This window comes from Motacilla alba, chromosome 17 (genome assembly GCF_015832195.1).
Source record: "Motacilla alba alba isolate MOTALB_02 chromosome 17, Motacilla_alba_V1.0_pri, whole genome shotgun sequence".
NCBI classification, from domain to species: domain Eukaryota; kingdom Metazoa; phylum Chordata; class Aves; order Passeriformes; family Motacillidae; genus Motacilla; species Motacilla alba.
In genome coordinates this window covers 9,913,300-9,930,234 of record NC_052032.1, presented here as the reverse complement: position 1 = coordinate 9,930,234, position 16,935 = coordinate 9,913,300, and the positions used below count along the sequence as shown (strand labels likewise).

Here is a 16,935-nt window from a genome sequence, read left to right as displayed (position 1 = left end):
TTTCTAATTGGCCATCAGCTTACACGGCTCATTATTGTACCTGAGCGAGCCGGGGGCTCGAGGGGCCGTGTCAGAGGGCAGGGAATCAAAGCCCTGCCGGTGGCAGCAGCCACCCTCAGGTCAGCCTTGCAGAGCTCCAGCCTGTGCAGCCTTCTCTCCATATTTACCCAGCATTATTTCCTTGGCATTGTTGCAGAGATGTAAGGCTTGAGGCCCACTGTGTTACAGACTGTTTCTCAACTCACTTTCAAACTCTCTGCTCCTTCTCTGATTCCTGGTGTCTGCAGGCCTTTGTCTTTTTCAAAACCTGTGTTACACACCCTGCACTTGCCAGGTCCTCTAACCTCGGCTGGTGGGTCACTTCACTTCTGGAGATGAGAACTAAAGTCAAAGCAAACAAAAAGTGTTCTGCCAGGCAGCCCTTGGTGTTGTACCCTCTCCTGGAGGCACGTTCAGTGCACACAGACTCCAAGATGAAATGCAAAGCTAACTAAGTTCTGAGTTCCATCTCTCCTTGCCACTTCCACCAGTAATTGTTCTGCCATGGATAATTCTGTGCAGTACGTTAATGGAATTACTGTGTTCATTTAGGTTTACAGTAAGCAGAATGCCCGTCCCTGCGCTTCTGTTGAGTTCATTTCTAAAATAGAAAATCTGAGCTATGGTTTTTTCTCCACATGCATTTCCTGGCTTTTGCGTGTTCAAGTCAGACATTTTATTGAATGTCCTGTTTGCACCACCGGTTCTGGGGGGAGAGAGGGGTTATGTGCAAGCTCTGATGGATGAAATGTTTTATTCTAATAATATTTTCTTTTCTGTACTTTGGTGTTTTTTCCCCTAACATCCGAATTGTTAGTCAGCATTATCCTCTAGTGTCTCCTTTGTGCACCTTGCCCTCACTCAGGAGTGTTCCTGGCCATGCTTTTCACCTTTTCCTACCACACAGGACGTTGCTGAGAACGGGTGCTCGGCAGCGCCGGAGGAGCCCCTGCCGAGGACAGCACCCTCGCCGCTGGCTGACAAGAAGGACCCGAAATTAAGAGAGGACAGGAGACCAATCACAGTACATTTTGGTCAGGTAGGTCTTTGTGTGCTCAGTCATGTGACTCAGCAAGAATAGTTCACAGAAAAGTCGTGATAGCAAATATGCCAAATGCTTCATTATCTTTAGTCACTGAACTGTGCTATTTTAGTTTTATTTCCGTTCTGTCTGTTTAAAAGGGATTCTAAAACCTGATTTTTCTGGGGTTTGTGGATTCCTTTTATTGGGGATGATTTTGAGGAAAATAAACAATGAGTGAATGGGGGGAAGCGTACATATTGTAGCAATTTTATAAACTATTTTGCAGCTGTTTTAGCATGCAAGGTGCTACAGCTCTCAGGACTGAGGGTGTAGAATTTAAAACATCCCCTGTTATCTAGCCAGATCATTAGTGTCAATATGGGATGTCTAACTATTAAAGCATTTGAACATTCTCTGAAAATTAAATGCGATGAACTAAGATGGAAAAATCAATTAATAGCTTGTTAGTGTGCTCTGTATTCAGTATTGACAGCTGAGCTGTTCACGTTAGGTACTCGTGTAATGCTTCTTTTGATATGTCTGCAAAACACAGAGTTTGGGGGTGGGGTTTGAAGAGCTAGCTGTTTAGAAAATGTTGTATTTGCTGTGATTTTCATGGAAAAACATCCAGTGTTTATTATCCGTTTGCCAGTGTTCCCCTATTAAGTATAGGCTGACTCAAAAAATGACATGATTTGTGTTCACAGTTCTCTTTTCTTTTGCTGTATCTGTTCTTTACACTGTTCTGACCAGAGAACAGGAGGGAATATCTGATTTCTTCTAAGGAAGCAAAGTGTAAATTTAAAGCAATTGTAAAACACTATAGAATGTGAAGCAAAGCAGTTTTAGAGAAGTGTCTATGAATAGGGTTGGTGTGGCTGCACTGACTGTTCAGGTGTTAGATGGGGTAGCCGAGGTCTGATCAGCGCTCAGAGCAATGTTGTCTGCATCATTGCAGAATTAGATTTATTTTTTCAGTACTTTAACCAGTGTGCTAAAACAAAGTGCTCGGCGACTTTTTAAAAATCATTCTCTTCCAATTAAATATTTTCAGTAGAGAGTTACTTTTCTGTTACTTTCAGTGCCACTACAGTTGAGAGGAGTTGGGGCTACTGGAGGAATGCAGCCTTCTAGCTGCACCAGGGACACGTTACATTTCATTTGAAGCAGTCAGAAATCAGATAATGTTGCAATTTATTTTCAGTTTTTCCTTTAGATTTTTGTGAACGATGGATGGTTCAAACATGATGGTAGATTAATGAAATATATATTTGACTGGGAAGTGCAAATTTAAATTCATGAGGTTTTTTAACAGTCACTTTCAAATTTTTTAATGATCACTTTTCTGTGTTGAAGAAACACACATCAGCTTTCCTGACCCCTGGCTGTGGGGAGAGGCTTGCTGGCTAAATGCTTATTGCTGTCATCACATTACAAATGTTGCTTTCCAAAAACCAATCTGACTTAGCAGTTGTAGGGCTGGCTGACTCAGCCTTCGTCCTGGCGCGGGTCTGCTCTTCCTCATAGCCCAATGCCAAAACAAAAATGAAATCGTACGTTCATTCAAAAGGAGAAGACGTTCAGGTTTATGAAATATAGATTAAGGCTTTGGGGAGGAAAAAAGCAGCAACATTTACTGTATAAATGGGAGATGGCTTCTAACTCGTGATTAAAGGCAGAGATTTTAATGTCACTTTTAACTCTGTCTAGAATACAGAAGGTGGGAACAATTAAAAAGGCACAAGAACTCTGAAATAAGGGCTGTTTGTGCATTCACAGCTCTTCTAAACTGAAGAGGATGAAAGAGGCTTTTTTCTCATTGTCAGGGGCTCTCTCGGAGTGCAGCATTGTGCGGCTGGCAGCGAGGTTTAAAATGCATGCATGCGCTGGGGTCAGGGCCCGGCTCGGGGCGGGCGGTGCAGCGAGCCCGGCCGCAGCGCTGCAGCGGCGCTCCGCCGCCGCGCGGGCCTTTAATTGAGACGTGCTGTCAAAGTGACAAACACATTTGCATACAGTCTATTTATTTTCCTCGGAAAGGTCTGCAGTCTGCTGTTGGTTGAACATTCTTAATCAGCTCGCTGTAAGTGAGCCGGCAGCGAGCTGTCCTGTGCTGGGTGCTTCTCTTCATTACATGACAGATTAGCTAAAGGGGGATGGGCTAGCGAGCCAGCAACAACCTTTAATTTTAACTCATTATCTCTCACCCTAGAGTGAGGGAGTTGCTGGCTTTTCCAAACGCAGTTGTGTATCTGCAGTTGTTCGGCTAAAAAAAAAATCAGTAAAATATCTTGAACTGCCAGTAAAAGCACAGCCCCTCAGCTGATGGCTCACCAAAATTTGGCAGTAATTGGCTGATGGGGGAGATTCTGTATGTCCTGGCTCTTCTTGGTGAGTGGTGATCAGGCGTCATTGGAGAGCCTTGTTTATTATGGAATGTTTCGGTGATGCTTTCTGCAGTACAAAGACATTGTGGGAAAGCTCCCCGTGATGGTGAAAAGAAGGATTTTTAGCCAGATAGCCTGGGGCAGTGTAGTGAAGATCTAAACGGAGTGTTCTTACTAACACGCCACCGTGGGAGGGCGGGAGCACTGCTTTTCCTGGGTGGCACTTTGCATGCTTTACCCAGGGTGTACCTTTATTGATCCCTGCATCAGCCACATACAGGAGCTATCGCCACGGGCTCTGGGACAGCACAACTTTACTCAACAAGCAGCAGGAGCAGCACAGGCAGCTTAGGGTTTAATGTGTGGGGAGAAGAGGGAACAATTTTCAAGCCAAGGCCGAGATTCAGATGGAAGGTTTGTAGTACTGAGCAGTGCTTTAAGTTTGGGGGAAGAGTCAGGTTAATTATTATGGAAGATCTAGTGCTACAGAGAACATCTCTTGTGGTGCTTGATGGACTTGATGATTTTTCCAGTCTTTTTCAACCTTAATGATTCTATGAATGTCCAGTACTTGCTTTCTTCTGGTTTGTTGTCTTAAAAGCTGACCAAAGTGTCCTAAAAGCATCGAACACATGCTGCCTCTTCAGTTGCCAGAGCTGTCCTTGGGATCCTTCCCAGTGTGCCAGGCAGGGCAGCCCTGGGAGCCCAGTAAGCCCTGACCAGGCAGGGGGGGACACTAATGCAGGTGATTTGTGACTCGGGGGTTTGGGCTCGTGTTTCCATGCCCACACTTGTACCTTTTAGGTAGAACATATGTGTCTGTGTTGTCTTTGACCTGTTTGGAGAATGAACACTGCACAGTGTCACGGTGACTGCTTTGAACGGGTTCCTTGTCCAAGCGAGCAGCGGCTGGGGCTACTCTGGCAGGACCTACAGAGTTCATCCAGGATTGCTACCTCTCCAGTCTGGGAGAGGTGGTGTGAGCATGCAGGATGAGCCCAAGGGCTTCAAAATCAAACCTGCCCTTAGGAACGTTCCTCCTTAGGAGCTTTCCCACAGTCAGTAGCACCCCTGGTTTAGTACAATTAAACCAGCAAATGATAAGCTGCCAGAAACATCACTTGTTGGGAAAGGGAGTAATTTCATTAGAAGCAAGCGATCCTGGCAGTTCTGTACAGCTCTCTAATTGTGTCTGTTATAATTAGAATGTCTTTTGTCAGCTTAGCTGGGTTTATGTTTTCTATGGCTTGTTTTTATTTACCAGGAAATAGGATATTTAATTCCATTTATGCACCAAAAGGTGTAAAGCTTAAGAAAATACAAAAGACTCTTCCACATATATCTTTAGGGGAGAGATTCAGTCATGTTCCACTCTTGATGCAAACTACAGAGAATCAGTGCTCTGGGGACTAATGTAAATAGCTATGAGACAAATGGAAAATGCACTAATGTATTGAAGCAGCTTGTCTGACTGTGGAAAGGCTTCTCTGAGTTCTCTCCCTGGCTCACTCTGACTGCTGTGAAACTCTTGCAGGCCACAGCATGGAAATTGCCATCTTATTTGCTGTTTGGAACCCTTTTGCTGTAAATGAACGTGTTCATTTTTCCTAGTCACAGTCTGCACTTGGGCACACGGAACAAACCACTCTGCTTTGTAGGGCAGTGCTCTTCTTCCAGGAGATTAAACGGCATTAAGAGGTCAGGGGAAAGATGGGGAGAACACCACCCAGCTACATTCCAGGAATGCAGAGCTGGATCACTGAGGCCAGAGGCAGCAGAGGAGGGATTATCTCCAGGGTAAAAGGGATGAAGTAGGGAAGGGAGGAAGGCTCCTTTGCCAGACCCTGTGACTCCCTTCACACCCAGGTGCATCGGAACAATGGCAGATTCCCCTGGATCACAGCAGGCATTGTGTGGCACTGAGGTAGAAACCAAAGGGGAAAGGGGAAAACAAGTTCATTTGCTAATATTCATGGAACTGTATGCTCTGGCTGCAGAGCCAGCCCCTCTTCTGGCCACTCTGAGCTGCTTGGACAATAGCAGGACCTTCATTAAGAAAATGAGCCTCCCTTCCACTCTTCCCAGGGATGAGCAATGTGGGTTCCCATTTCCTTTCTCTGGAGCCACATGGGGTTTCCTCCCTCTCTCCTTTCGATTCTTTATGGAATTAGCAAAAGTGTAATTTCTTTAAAATGATTTTGTCTTCAGAAAGCATATCTCTACCCTCATTTGTTCTCACCCCTTTCTTTGCCTGTTCCTTTCAGTAAGGAATTCAATGTTGCTGAGTAAAAGTCACCTCACAAGAAGGACAAATGTCTTGGCCCAGAAGCACTTGTCCATCTAATGTCTGCTTGAGCCCAAATGTCCCATCAGGTTCTCAGGGGACAGTGTTCTTAGTCAGAGTGGTAAAACCAATGGCAGTGGACAAGACAGTGATGCATCGGATTGAAGTTGTGCTTTGTGGTGTGCAGGATTAGCAGAGATGGCAATCCATGTGGTGGGAGTTAGGGAATGCCCTGGCCACGTGTGCCAACGTGGGACGAGCGTGAGCAGCACCTGCAGAGCGTGCCCGGGGTCTCTGCCCTCCTGCACCTGCTCCCCAGGGCTTCCCAAGGAGCAGGCCCAGCTGGGTTCTCTCCAGCCACTGCAGCCAGGGGCCTGGGGCCATGCCATGCAGGAATTCATGCTTTGCAGTGAGAGTGTGGCCCCAGCCTGCATCCAGCACATGTAAGTGTTCAGCCATGAAAAAACACATTGCAGACCGTGGCTTTCAGTGTTTTCCAGCTGTCTCGGTATTCGGAGCGCTCCTTACAGGGATGCTGGCAATCACTGCTGCCCTGAGAACAGCCTGTCAGGTGCTGCACTGCCTGCATGTGTGAAGGGAAGGCTGGCAGAGCCACCTCCCAGGCCTTGTGACAGTGACAGCAGCTGTAACGTGTCTGCAGAGTCTCCTTGTTAGTCCTGTTCTGCTGAGGAACCCATAAATATCTCGCAGGGAGGATCTTGGTCCATCACTGCTGCCATGTGGAAGGAGAGTTGTGCTTTATAAATAATACATACATAGAAAATAAATATATCAGTACATGCAAGGCTACCCAAATCACCTAGATTGACAACCTGAGGAGAGCTCACAGTGTCTTATGGGTGACTTGCTTCTCTATCAATGTAGATCAGCATCCAGAGCCTTCTTATGTATTACTTATGAAGTTGATATGTGCAGTTAGGCCAGAACTGTCTGAATTGACCTCTGGGCCACTGGATTAAACCAGGAGATTAAAGGGAAAGAGTATGTGAAACATATAATTCGTGTAAATGCTGACCCCACTGTGGCTGTTTGTTGGGCCAGGCATTTTTTAGATTTGCCCCTCAGAGCTGGGCTGATGAATAGCACATAAAAGAGTTGTGAGTGCCAGGCTGCACACAGCGGGTCTGTGTCCTTCTGTGGGTGTGTGGGGGAGAGTGTCCCCCCAGTTATGCAGCCTGGCTTGGTGAATGATGAAGGTGAGTGAAGCAGAGAGTCATTGCTGTTTATAGAATTCCTTAAATGAGAGACCATGTATTTTTTCTTTTTCTTTTTTTTTCTGTGCAAGTAACTTGCTAGAGAGAAATAGCTGTTAAGAGATAATAAGGGATATGTCCATTTTCCAGCTTTTTAAATCATGCAGGTTACATGATCTCTTTGATTTGAATTCCAGCATCAAGACCACAGAAAGCCAATAAAAAGCTGGTAAAATGACCAGTTAAAAAGCACACACAAACCACTGTGGCTTTTTTCTTTAAATTTGATATCGTATTGCTGGATTTTCTAGTATTTTAAGTGAAAAATATATGTAGTTAGTTCCATGTTGACAATGTCCTTGAGGATTTGACAGTGAGATTTTCCAGCAGTTGCTCTTCGTTAGAATCCTGGTGGTGTTTAATAAGGCAGCCAAACTGCTGGCACCTCGGGCTCGTGTTTGTTCTCCGAGGGCTCGGGGCTGCTGCAGTAAGCACATCGACCAGGGCTGATCATTACAAGGGCGTACGCCACCATGAATAAAAATGTCACACGTTCTCCCATCTCACAGTGGTACAAAATGTCAGTCCTGTCAAACAGACATTGCAAGTAGCACTGAGCAGTCAGTACAAATTGGGAAGCTGAATATTCCCCCAGCTTTCTGATATTCTTCATCTGAAGCAGAAGAAAAGCAGTTGTTAACCTATTAGCTGTGATTTTAAACTCTGCTGAGGTAGTAGATGGATAGGCTTTAACACATGGGGATAAATATATTCCTGGAGTCTGGGATTCTTTGCAACATGTCTCTCCATCCATGTATGTTGAGGAATAGACAGAATGAAAACAAACCACAGCAGAATGAACCTCATTTTGGAAGAAGTCCTCTGGAAAAATGATCACCTCGGTGAGATTCTCTTTCAACCTCTTGCCAGTTTTACCTCTGTGAATAGTTGTACAAAAGCCCTCCTTGCTGGCTTGCTGTAATCCAGAAAGAGCCTGCTTTGAAGAGTTAAGGGAGTTTTCCTTCATGGCCCTGTCATTGTGCAGCGACGTCGTGGAGAGCTGGGGTTTTATTCTCATTCTGGACAAATGAAGTTGTGCTGCTTCAGGGTAAGGCCTCTGCGCAGTGCAGAGTCCATAGGATGTGTTCCATCCTGGCTTAGAGTAGTACCAGGAACATCCCTGTGTGCTCACACAGTTACCCATCTAGGATTGAGGAGTGGATATTGGCAGTACAGGATTCTGCTGTTACTGCTGGGTCCAGAAAAAAATCTGGTGCAAAAAGTGAAGTGCAAAGTGATGCCAAAATATCAAAGAAATAACAAGAAATTCTACAAAGTCACCAGTGGTTACCTGAGAGGACAAGGAGAACAGTTCTGTGTCACAGTGAGTATTTCAAAGAAATGGACCCTAAGTCCATTCTTTGTGTAGAAATGTCTTTGTTTTTTCTGACACCTTCTCAGAACAAAAAGCTGGTGTGTGTTTAGAGTAGTGAGTCGTGGTGAATGAATCCCTGCCCCAGCAGTGGTGAGTGCTGGAGCAAATGGCCAAGGAAGGCCCAGTGAGGATCAGGGCTGGGAGAGCCCTGCAGGAGCAGAGCAGAGCAGGTGGAAAAGGGATCAGCAGAACCCTGCCTGCTCCTGCCTTGTGTACTTACTGTCTGCAGCGTGATCCTTTGCTATCCAGGGCCTCACCACATGGGAGCAAAATGGAAACAACGTGTGTGAGGCTTCTTTGAACCAGAGTCACTCTAAATTGAATTAAAGATTTTGTGTCCTGCAGGCTGCTGTTTGCTGTGGGAAGAGGTACCTACTGCCCATAGCTCAGTGTGCAGTGGCTTTCAGGCTGTGATCTGCAGCACCTGGGCTCTGTGCCCAGGTAAATAAGAGGCTGTTGACAGGCATCTCCTTCGGAAAATGTCAGGAGTCCTCAAACTGCAGTGTCAGATAATATCAGTTTGGTGGTTCAGGGGTGGTTTACATTTTTTAGAAGAGCTGAGTGCATGTATAGATGGGAGGAGGTCAGTGTTGATGCTCAGCAGACAGAAAGTGAGAGCAGAGCACTGAGTGGTCACAGTCTCAGATTTTACTGATACCACCTTCTGTGGGTTTTACTGCTGGTTTGCATGGGACGTGGACTCTCCTGTTACTGGAGCTGGGGAGTCATCAGAAGCCTTGACAAGTCTTTAAGCACAGGTGCCATCATGCTCCTCCTGTCTACATCACAGAGCAGCACATGCTACTTTGGGTGTGGCCTGTCTGAGATCCATGTAATTCTCAAAATTCTTTGGTTTTTTTGTTTTTTGGCTTTTTTTAATTACAGATAAAAGAAATAAAATATCATTCGGCTCTACAGCCCAGGAGTGTATTGTTTAAGGTGTGTGTTTTAAGAACAGCATCAGTTCTCAACAATAATAATCCACAGTGGCGTTCTCGTGGTTTTGGGATTTCGGCTTAAGGCATTGCTGCATTTTTGCCAGGCTTGTTCTACCTTCCCAGTCTACAAAACTGGCTTGAAGAACGAGGCATCCCTTAAAACATGGAGATTATTTTTATCACAGGACCCAGCAGATTTCCATTGAAGTATTTCAGAGTGTAAATTAAAAATATATGCTGTAAAGCATACACTGTTCCTGTCATCCCAGTTTGTGAGCTGTGCATATGGGAGCATGTAAAAAGCAGAGTGTGCTGTGCAGGGATCTGGCTGGATAATAAAACAGCTGCCTCGTAGATTCCGTCTGCTTTCTCTACTGAATCTTTTTAGGTACCAGACATTTTTCAGTGTTATTTTCTCCCTTTTTTTTTTTTTTTTTTTTGAATTGAGTATTCAGTTGACTCCAGCATGTTCTCCCCAAATCAGCACTTCAGGTCTCCTGCAGCCTGGTGTGTGTGAGCCTGGCTTCATCCAGCACAAGGCATCTCTCTCCCATGGCTGATTGACTTTAAAGTATTTTCAAACCAGTCCTCAATTTCAGAAGGAAATAAGATATTCATCTAGAAGAGCTTTGCTTTGGAAATTACTGGAAACACCCTCACTGCTAATTGAGAAACACTTCTTCCTCCATATACTGCCAAACCAGTTCTCATCTGGTGGCGTTTCCTTTAGGCATTTCCTTCGGGTTGCACTTGTTGCTGCACATGAACTAGCACCTCTGATCTACTCACAAGGCTCTGTTTTGAATACCACTTTATAAAAACCTCAAAAGACATCCAGAATTAGTTTGAGATAACAGTCTGCTCACAAGCTGTTACGTCACAGACCCAAAATTATCCTTCTGTAATGTTTTCTCTGGTATAAAACTCTAAATAGCTGTATTATGAAAGTTCCCTGGGTATATAATAGCTGTTTTATGAGATGTGGGATCTGTAATATTTAAATAATATTTTGATAGTGTAAAAGTGAATGTAAGATTTTTCTTGCTCCAGCATCTCATAGCTTAAAGTCACTTGTCTGATAATTAGCAAAGCAGTGCCAGATCCGCAGTCATAAAAATGGCTTTCTGCAAATTTTCTGTCCTGTTGCTTCAGAAGTATTTAGAACAAGACGATTAAGCAAATATCCAGAGGAAGAAGGTATGCTGGTAAACAGCTATTGGTGAGAAAGTGCTAATTTAGACATTTCTCCCTTCACAGAAAAAGCTATAGTACATATATTTAGGACCATACCTGGAATAGCCATTTAGCAGCTTTTAGCAGTGCAGCCATGTGCTGCTTGGTGCCCATTCCTCCCTACAGCCCAGGTAATTAAGCTGATATTCCAACACAGCTTCACCTGCTGACCTTTTAGAAACAATGTGTTTTGCTGCATTTACAAATTAACTTCAGATCAGTGGCTCTCCCAGCAAACACGCAGTTTGAGCATTGCTTATCCCCCTGCAGTGACAGGCAGGAGCACCAGCACCGGCAGTGCAGCTCTGGGAAAGCCCCTGTCCCTGCAGTGCCTCCCCTCCACCCTCGGCCTGCTGCTGCCGATGCTCCCAGCCCTGTCCCTGCTCAGTGCAGAGAGCCCTGCTGGCCATGGCAGCTCTGTCCTACCCTGCTCTGAGGCTGAGGCTCAGCAGTGAGGAGTGTGGTGCAGCACATACAAACCTCCAGCAAACTCCATTGCTGGGAGCACTCGCTGATAACAGACATTGGAACTGGAGTGTTGGGTTTGCCTGTCTGCTACAAGCACTGAGGTCACAGTTCCGAGAGTTAACACGATGCCTGGTTAGAAGTCCAAGAGACAAAAAAGTTTCTACACCTTTAATCTTTTCCCAAAGCAGCATTTGTATGTGTCTTTATTGTGGAAATACATAGAACTATTTTTTGATCAGAGATGAAAGCTTAATCATATGTGATGTTTAAATCTCAGCTGGAAAAAATAATCCAGTGACAGGATAAGGATATGAAAGAATTGGCTCCTGCAAAGGAGTAGTTTATTGTAATACAAATATGTAGAATATTTGTAGTATGTTTGTTTTCATTTACACAGAACTAAAATAATATTTACACAAGTCGTTTTGGGTTCTAGGCCATCATGATGCTTTTAGGCCTGATTTGTAATTGTTGGTCACTTATGAGTATAACCCAGGACAGGATCTGAGCATAAGCTCGCCTTCAAGTGCATGAAAAGTTTCACTGAATCGGGGTTTTATCCATGCTCCTGCATGTCTGCTTTGAAGCCTTCTCCGTAAGTTTTCACGAGCACTAAAATCACTCAAGATTTTAGTGAAAGTGTTTTTGAGCATCCTGGTTTCCATTTGCATAAATGTAGCCTAGAGCAGTTGGACCTTGAGGTCCAAGAATCCACCCTGAACATCTTTGTTGTGCGAGTCCCCTTTGGCTGCGTGGTGCTGTCCCTGCTGCCTTTGGTGTGGCAGAGCTGAGCTCAGCCCGGCACGGGTACCCGTGCTGCCGGGGCACGTCGTAGGCCGTGGCGTTTGTCGCTGCTTTGGAAGAGCAAAGTAAGGAAAATGGCATTTTGTGAGGTGAGTATGAAGGTAAATCTCGTGCTGTCACATGCTCATGCTGCTTTTGCCAGGACATCAGAGGTGTTTCCATGCAGGTGACTTTAATTTAGTCTCCACTTTGCTGCAGCAGCACAGATTCCGCCCGCCGCGGCCGCCGCCCCCAAAGATCCAGCGCTCCTCCAGGCCCGTGAGTAGCTGGGGATTGTTTCACTGCCACGGCTTAACACTGCCTGAGTTACGCTCTTTGTAGCACTACTAAACCCTGGTAGTTTGGATTGTCAAGCTCTGCACAGAAGCCGTGTGTGAATTATGCTCCTAAACTGCCTTCTCTCTGCTGCGGCACAGCCCTGGGACCCGCGGTTGTTCTGCTTTTCTCTGGCGAGCCCTGCAGCTCTCGGGCAGCTCTGCAGGTAACTGGGGCTGCTCTGGCCACCTCTGGTTTGACTTTTGCGGTGGTTTCTTACACACAAAGCCCTGCTAGACTGGCTGCTGGAAGTTTTTAGCCAGTGAGCTTTTGAAGACTTGCACTGAACTCAAATCTGAAAGGAAGCAGAAGTCTCACGACATAATATTTATTCTCTGCAAGTTATGCTTTTAATTAATTTGGGATACCTAATTCTTCTCCATGTATGAATAGACTTGAAGAAAGCAAGCTCGGTCTTTAGCAGTGGAACATTGGTGCCCTGTTATGGATGACATACACTGGGTAATTCCCTGGTGTAAAGGAAGGCCCAGCAGGTTGGCCAGAGGAAGGGGCTCCTCCATGGAAGAGCTGCACAGAAATTACTGGCAGTGCAGTGCCGTACGTGTTGAGTAGGGATACCTCATCTCAGCAGTTTTTCCCAAAAACTCTCACTGTAGGACAGCTTTCACCTATGGACTGTGCAGGATGGCATTAAAACTGGACACCCTGCTGGGTCTGCACCAGATGTTTATTTTTTTTAAAGGCAAAGGCAAGAGGTATCAATTTAGGAGGGGTGTTGGTTTTTGGCACAGCACTGGAAGATATTTATGTATACTCAGGATTATGTTCAGCTTTATGAATGTAGTTCCCTCCAGATCATCTTACTTCTTGCTTCCTTATCCATACACATACATGCATAAGAAAGTGAGAGATGCAAGTTTTCAAATCTGATCTTGCTAAAACTTGTTAAAATGTGTTTTGGATGAGCAGGTAACTGGTTAACAACTGGGTGTGTGTTTTAACTTTTGATCTCTGGTGCATGTTCCTGTGTGACATTTCAGTGGCATGTGTTTCTCCTCTGTCTTTTTAACTCTGGGTGTTTAGCTTAATAGAGTCATTTTTATGGATTTTTCCCCTGAAAATTTCTGTTTTCTGTGTTTAAAAAATAGCATTGACTGTGATTGTGTGTGTTCTCCTAAATACAATGGGCATGGGAGACCCTCCCAGATGTGTGTCACTAGGATCCGACTTTCCATGTACTGTGGGCTTCCTGTAGCGTTCCCATGCCCTCGTGTTCCACATTTGACAGGTGTAAGGGGGCATGTTGTGATTGCTCTGTGCCAAAGTTGCTGAACTGTATTGTTCAAATGGAGTCATTTATTATGTGGAGATCTTGTTAAGGCTGTTTAATCTCCCAGCTGTAGGGTATTAATAGTCCTCACTGTAACATGGTTGGTTCAACTGTCTTTGCTCCCAACGTGATTGATAAAAGGTTGGAAATGTAATAATGAAAGCTCCTGTTGCATTCCTCTGGCTGTGTCAGTAAGTGGAACAGAAAGGCTTCATTCATCAAGGGGAAATTCAAGATAAATGTAAATTATTATAATCAATCCCAAAAATATGCTTCTATCAAATATACATAAATTTGTTGTTGTTCAGAACTGTTATTTGGCTTTTGGTAGTTGCAACACATTTCTGTATGTGTAAATAATACTTTTTGCAGGCTGTGTTTTCCCTCTCAGGCTTGGCAGCTCCTACCGAGGTGGGTATCAGCAAGTCATTTATCCTGGCCTTGTGCACAAGGGGGTGACCAGGTCCCTCTGCTCTTCCAGCCAGGGCCACATAATACCAGAATTGCTGAGGAATACTTTGTGCTGCAAGGAGGAACACATGGGCACTGGTGCTTGCAATATGAGTAATTGCTGCTAATAAAGCCAAAAACACAGACCAAAGAAAGGTTAAGGAAGCAGAACAGAGATGTTCTTTGCATTCTGCTGCTTTGGAAATAAGTGGTTGTGGTATTATGAAAGAGAGAGGGTTGTTGCTTCTAATTAAAGGAGGTCTGTTTGGATTAATAGTGGTTGTTTGGAAACTTTATTCAATTAGAAAAAGTTAAAATATAATAATTATGCATTCAGTTGATGGGGACAGTAATAAGCACATTCAACCCTTCTGTCTTGGACGTTTACCTTTTTTCTTTTGGCCGTGTGCTCACGTAATTGGATTTCTTTGATATTTTGCATTTGATAAGCATTTAACCTTGCCTCTGTGGCTATGTGAGACTCAAAATCCAGCAAGGAATTGACTTGATTCCTGGCTTTTCCCTGCAGTTCCCCAGGAACAATGCTCTAAATCCCGCTCAGCTTTGTCACCTCGCGCCGCTCTGGGCTGGGGGCCCCTGGAGCCACCCCAAACTGTCACCTCTCTCCCTCCTCGGCAGCACACCCACCCGAAAGGTGAAAGTGTTCCCAGCACGCTGACAGGCCAGCTTTACACATCAGCTCCCAGCTCCCATTTAATTAAGCAGCTTTGCTTTCTTCCCCTCTTTCCCTCTCTCCTTCGCGCTCTCCTCTCCGTTCCTCCTGCCTGTCGCCCCCCTCTCCGCACTCCTCTCTGCGGTCTCTCCCTGTTTTATCAGCCCTAATGAAGCAGTATTCTTCATCGATCCTGCTGATTGCCAGCCCATTCCTTTTGTTTGTTGGCACCGAGCCATTCTGCTGCGCTCTGACAGCTCAGCTCCTCTAATTAGCTCTGTTGTTCTTTTCCCCATGTTTCACCACGTTGCAAGTTCAGCTGAAGTTGCCACAAACTTAATCCTTCCATTCCTGCCATAAATTCACATTCTTAAGCTGTCTTTATTGTAAAGAGGAGCAGCCTTGTGTGGGGACTGATCTCCAAGACCCTAACATCTGACCTTTTCATAAGCCCTTTTTCCTAAGAAACAGTGGCAATACAACTCTGAATTTCTTCATCATATCTGCTGTGCACCATTTCCTTTGAAATGAAAATTCGATGCAATAATGCTGCTGCTGTTTTCTGCATACTGGTGTGTAGGGCAGAAGCACCACACGCAATTTGGTGGCTTTCTCCTGGCAGGAGAATTTGAGATTTTTGTCCCTGGGAAGAAAAATTTAAAAAACAAAACCAAAACAAACCTGGAAAGTCCCCCTCCCCCAACAGATATTTTTTTTTAAAACTTGAGTAGTCACTCCAGAGCACTCAGGCTGTAGGCCATGAGCAGTTCCTTTCTCTTGCATCTCTTCCTGGGAGCAAGTGGCCAGAAGGGTCGTGGTGTCAGAGCTGAGTCCCAGTGCCAGTGCAATGTCCAGAGCACATGGACATTCCCAACTTTTCCCTCACCACTCACTGCTCAGGGGGCAGCTCACTCTTAGGGAGTCTTTCCTCTGAAATTCAGCCTGTACCAAACAGGGCAGGGCAAATAGCAAACAGTGGCAAGCATGTGTTTGGTTTGCAGGTGGTGGGGCTGTGTGGTTTATGTTCATCCTTTGGACTCTTTGGTGTATCCACACTCAGGTGTAACGTTGTTGTGGCACAAAAGACAAAGCAAGGCCCGGTGGAAGATCGCTGTAGGACACGGGTGGTTCTCCGTGTGTTGTCTGTGTGTGCTGTTGGATCAGGGGCAGGTTTGACGAGATGTCTCTGTGCATGTCACAGGTTCGCCCCCCAAGACCTCATGTGGTTAAGAGGCCCAAGAGCAACATTGGTGTGGAGGCCCGGAGGACCTCAGTTCCCAGCCCAGAACAGTAAGTACTGTGCTGCTCTGCTTCTCTCTACTGCATCTAACAGTGTGTTCAGAACTGGGGCTCACCAAAGGAGACATTAAAATACTGCAGATCAAAGTTAGATTTTAACTAAGAAAAAACCAGATTTTTTAAAAAACATTTTTTGGAACAATGTAGAGGAAGTGTGAATAATCAAGTACCCAAAGTTTGCTTAGGGAAAAATTGCGGTTTGCCAAGTTATGCGTGCTCCGATCAGCCTGTTCAGTGAAAGTTTTCAGGTTTTGGGGCTTTGTTAATTTCTTTGTTGTTTTGGTTTGCACTTTTCTTTCAAGGAAATTGTCAGTTCCAGCCCTGCAGATGCAGTGTTCTTGCCAGGCTGTAGCCGGGGGATGCAGAGCTGTTTGTTTGACAGTGATGGCAGAAGGGGCTGTGTCTGACCCTGGAGTGCATGAACAGGACCGTGATGTCTGACTGAGCTGTGTGGTGAGGGTTTGTAGGGCTTCACTTTGCACAGTACCAGCAAATTTATCCCCCCTTCAGCTGTGACGGTGAAGGGGGAATGTTCCAGACCATCCGTGCTGCCACAGCCCGCTGCTCCTGGACAAAAGGTGCTGGTTTCCAGTGTCTCACTTGTGTACACCAGTACAGGCATGTCCTGTTGCCTCAGGGAGGCTTTCTCAGGCACTTTCACTGATGTCACTTATCCTTTGCAAAGATGATGAGGGGTGTGTGCTGCAGGTTCCTGACAGTGCCCGAGTGGGGTTAGCAGTGGGCCCTCAGGGGTGACCCTGACCAGGGGATGGATGTTCTGAGCTGAGATGTTCTGAACTGGCCAGCACAGCCCACACACGCTGTGCATCAGTGCACAGTGGCATCAGGGGCATCAGTGGGCATCAGGCATGGATGGCTCTTCCCAGCCGTGCCAGGCTAGGGACATACTCTGCATGGCCGAAACTGAACGGTGATTTCTGCCTTGTACAGGAGTGTTTGTCCATTTTGCAGTGGAATTTGGTTGCCCTCTTGTGGAGCAGATGCAGCTCCTGCAATGAGCCATGCAGGCCCTGCACGGAGGTTGTGGGGATTTTTAAACTAAAAGCATTTTCTTAATATTTAA

The 16,935-nt window shown here is 45.5% G+C and overlaps 1 protein-coding gene across 7 annotated transcripts in view; it reads left to right on the top strand.

Annotated features, from left to right (window-relative positions):
- Positions 1-16,935, top strand: part of DENND1A (DENN domain containing 1A) — a 152,091-nt gene that overhangs the window by 126,275 nt on the left and 8,881 nt on the right. For 3 of the 7 annotated variants that reach the window (XM_038156102.1, XM_038156106.1, XM_038156108.1), the window contains exons 19-21: positions 947-1,078; positions 12,022-12,081; positions 15,754-15,842. In XM_038156102.1, the coding sequence (XP_038012030.1) occupies positions 947-1,078; positions 12,022-12,081; positions 15,754-15,842 (281 nt within the window). The remainder of the gene's footprint in view (positions 1-946; positions 1,079-12,021; positions 12,082-15,753; positions 15,843-16,935) is intronic. The other 4 variants (XM_038156105.1, XM_038156107.1, XM_038156109.1 and 1 more) reach the window with 2 other exon arrangements.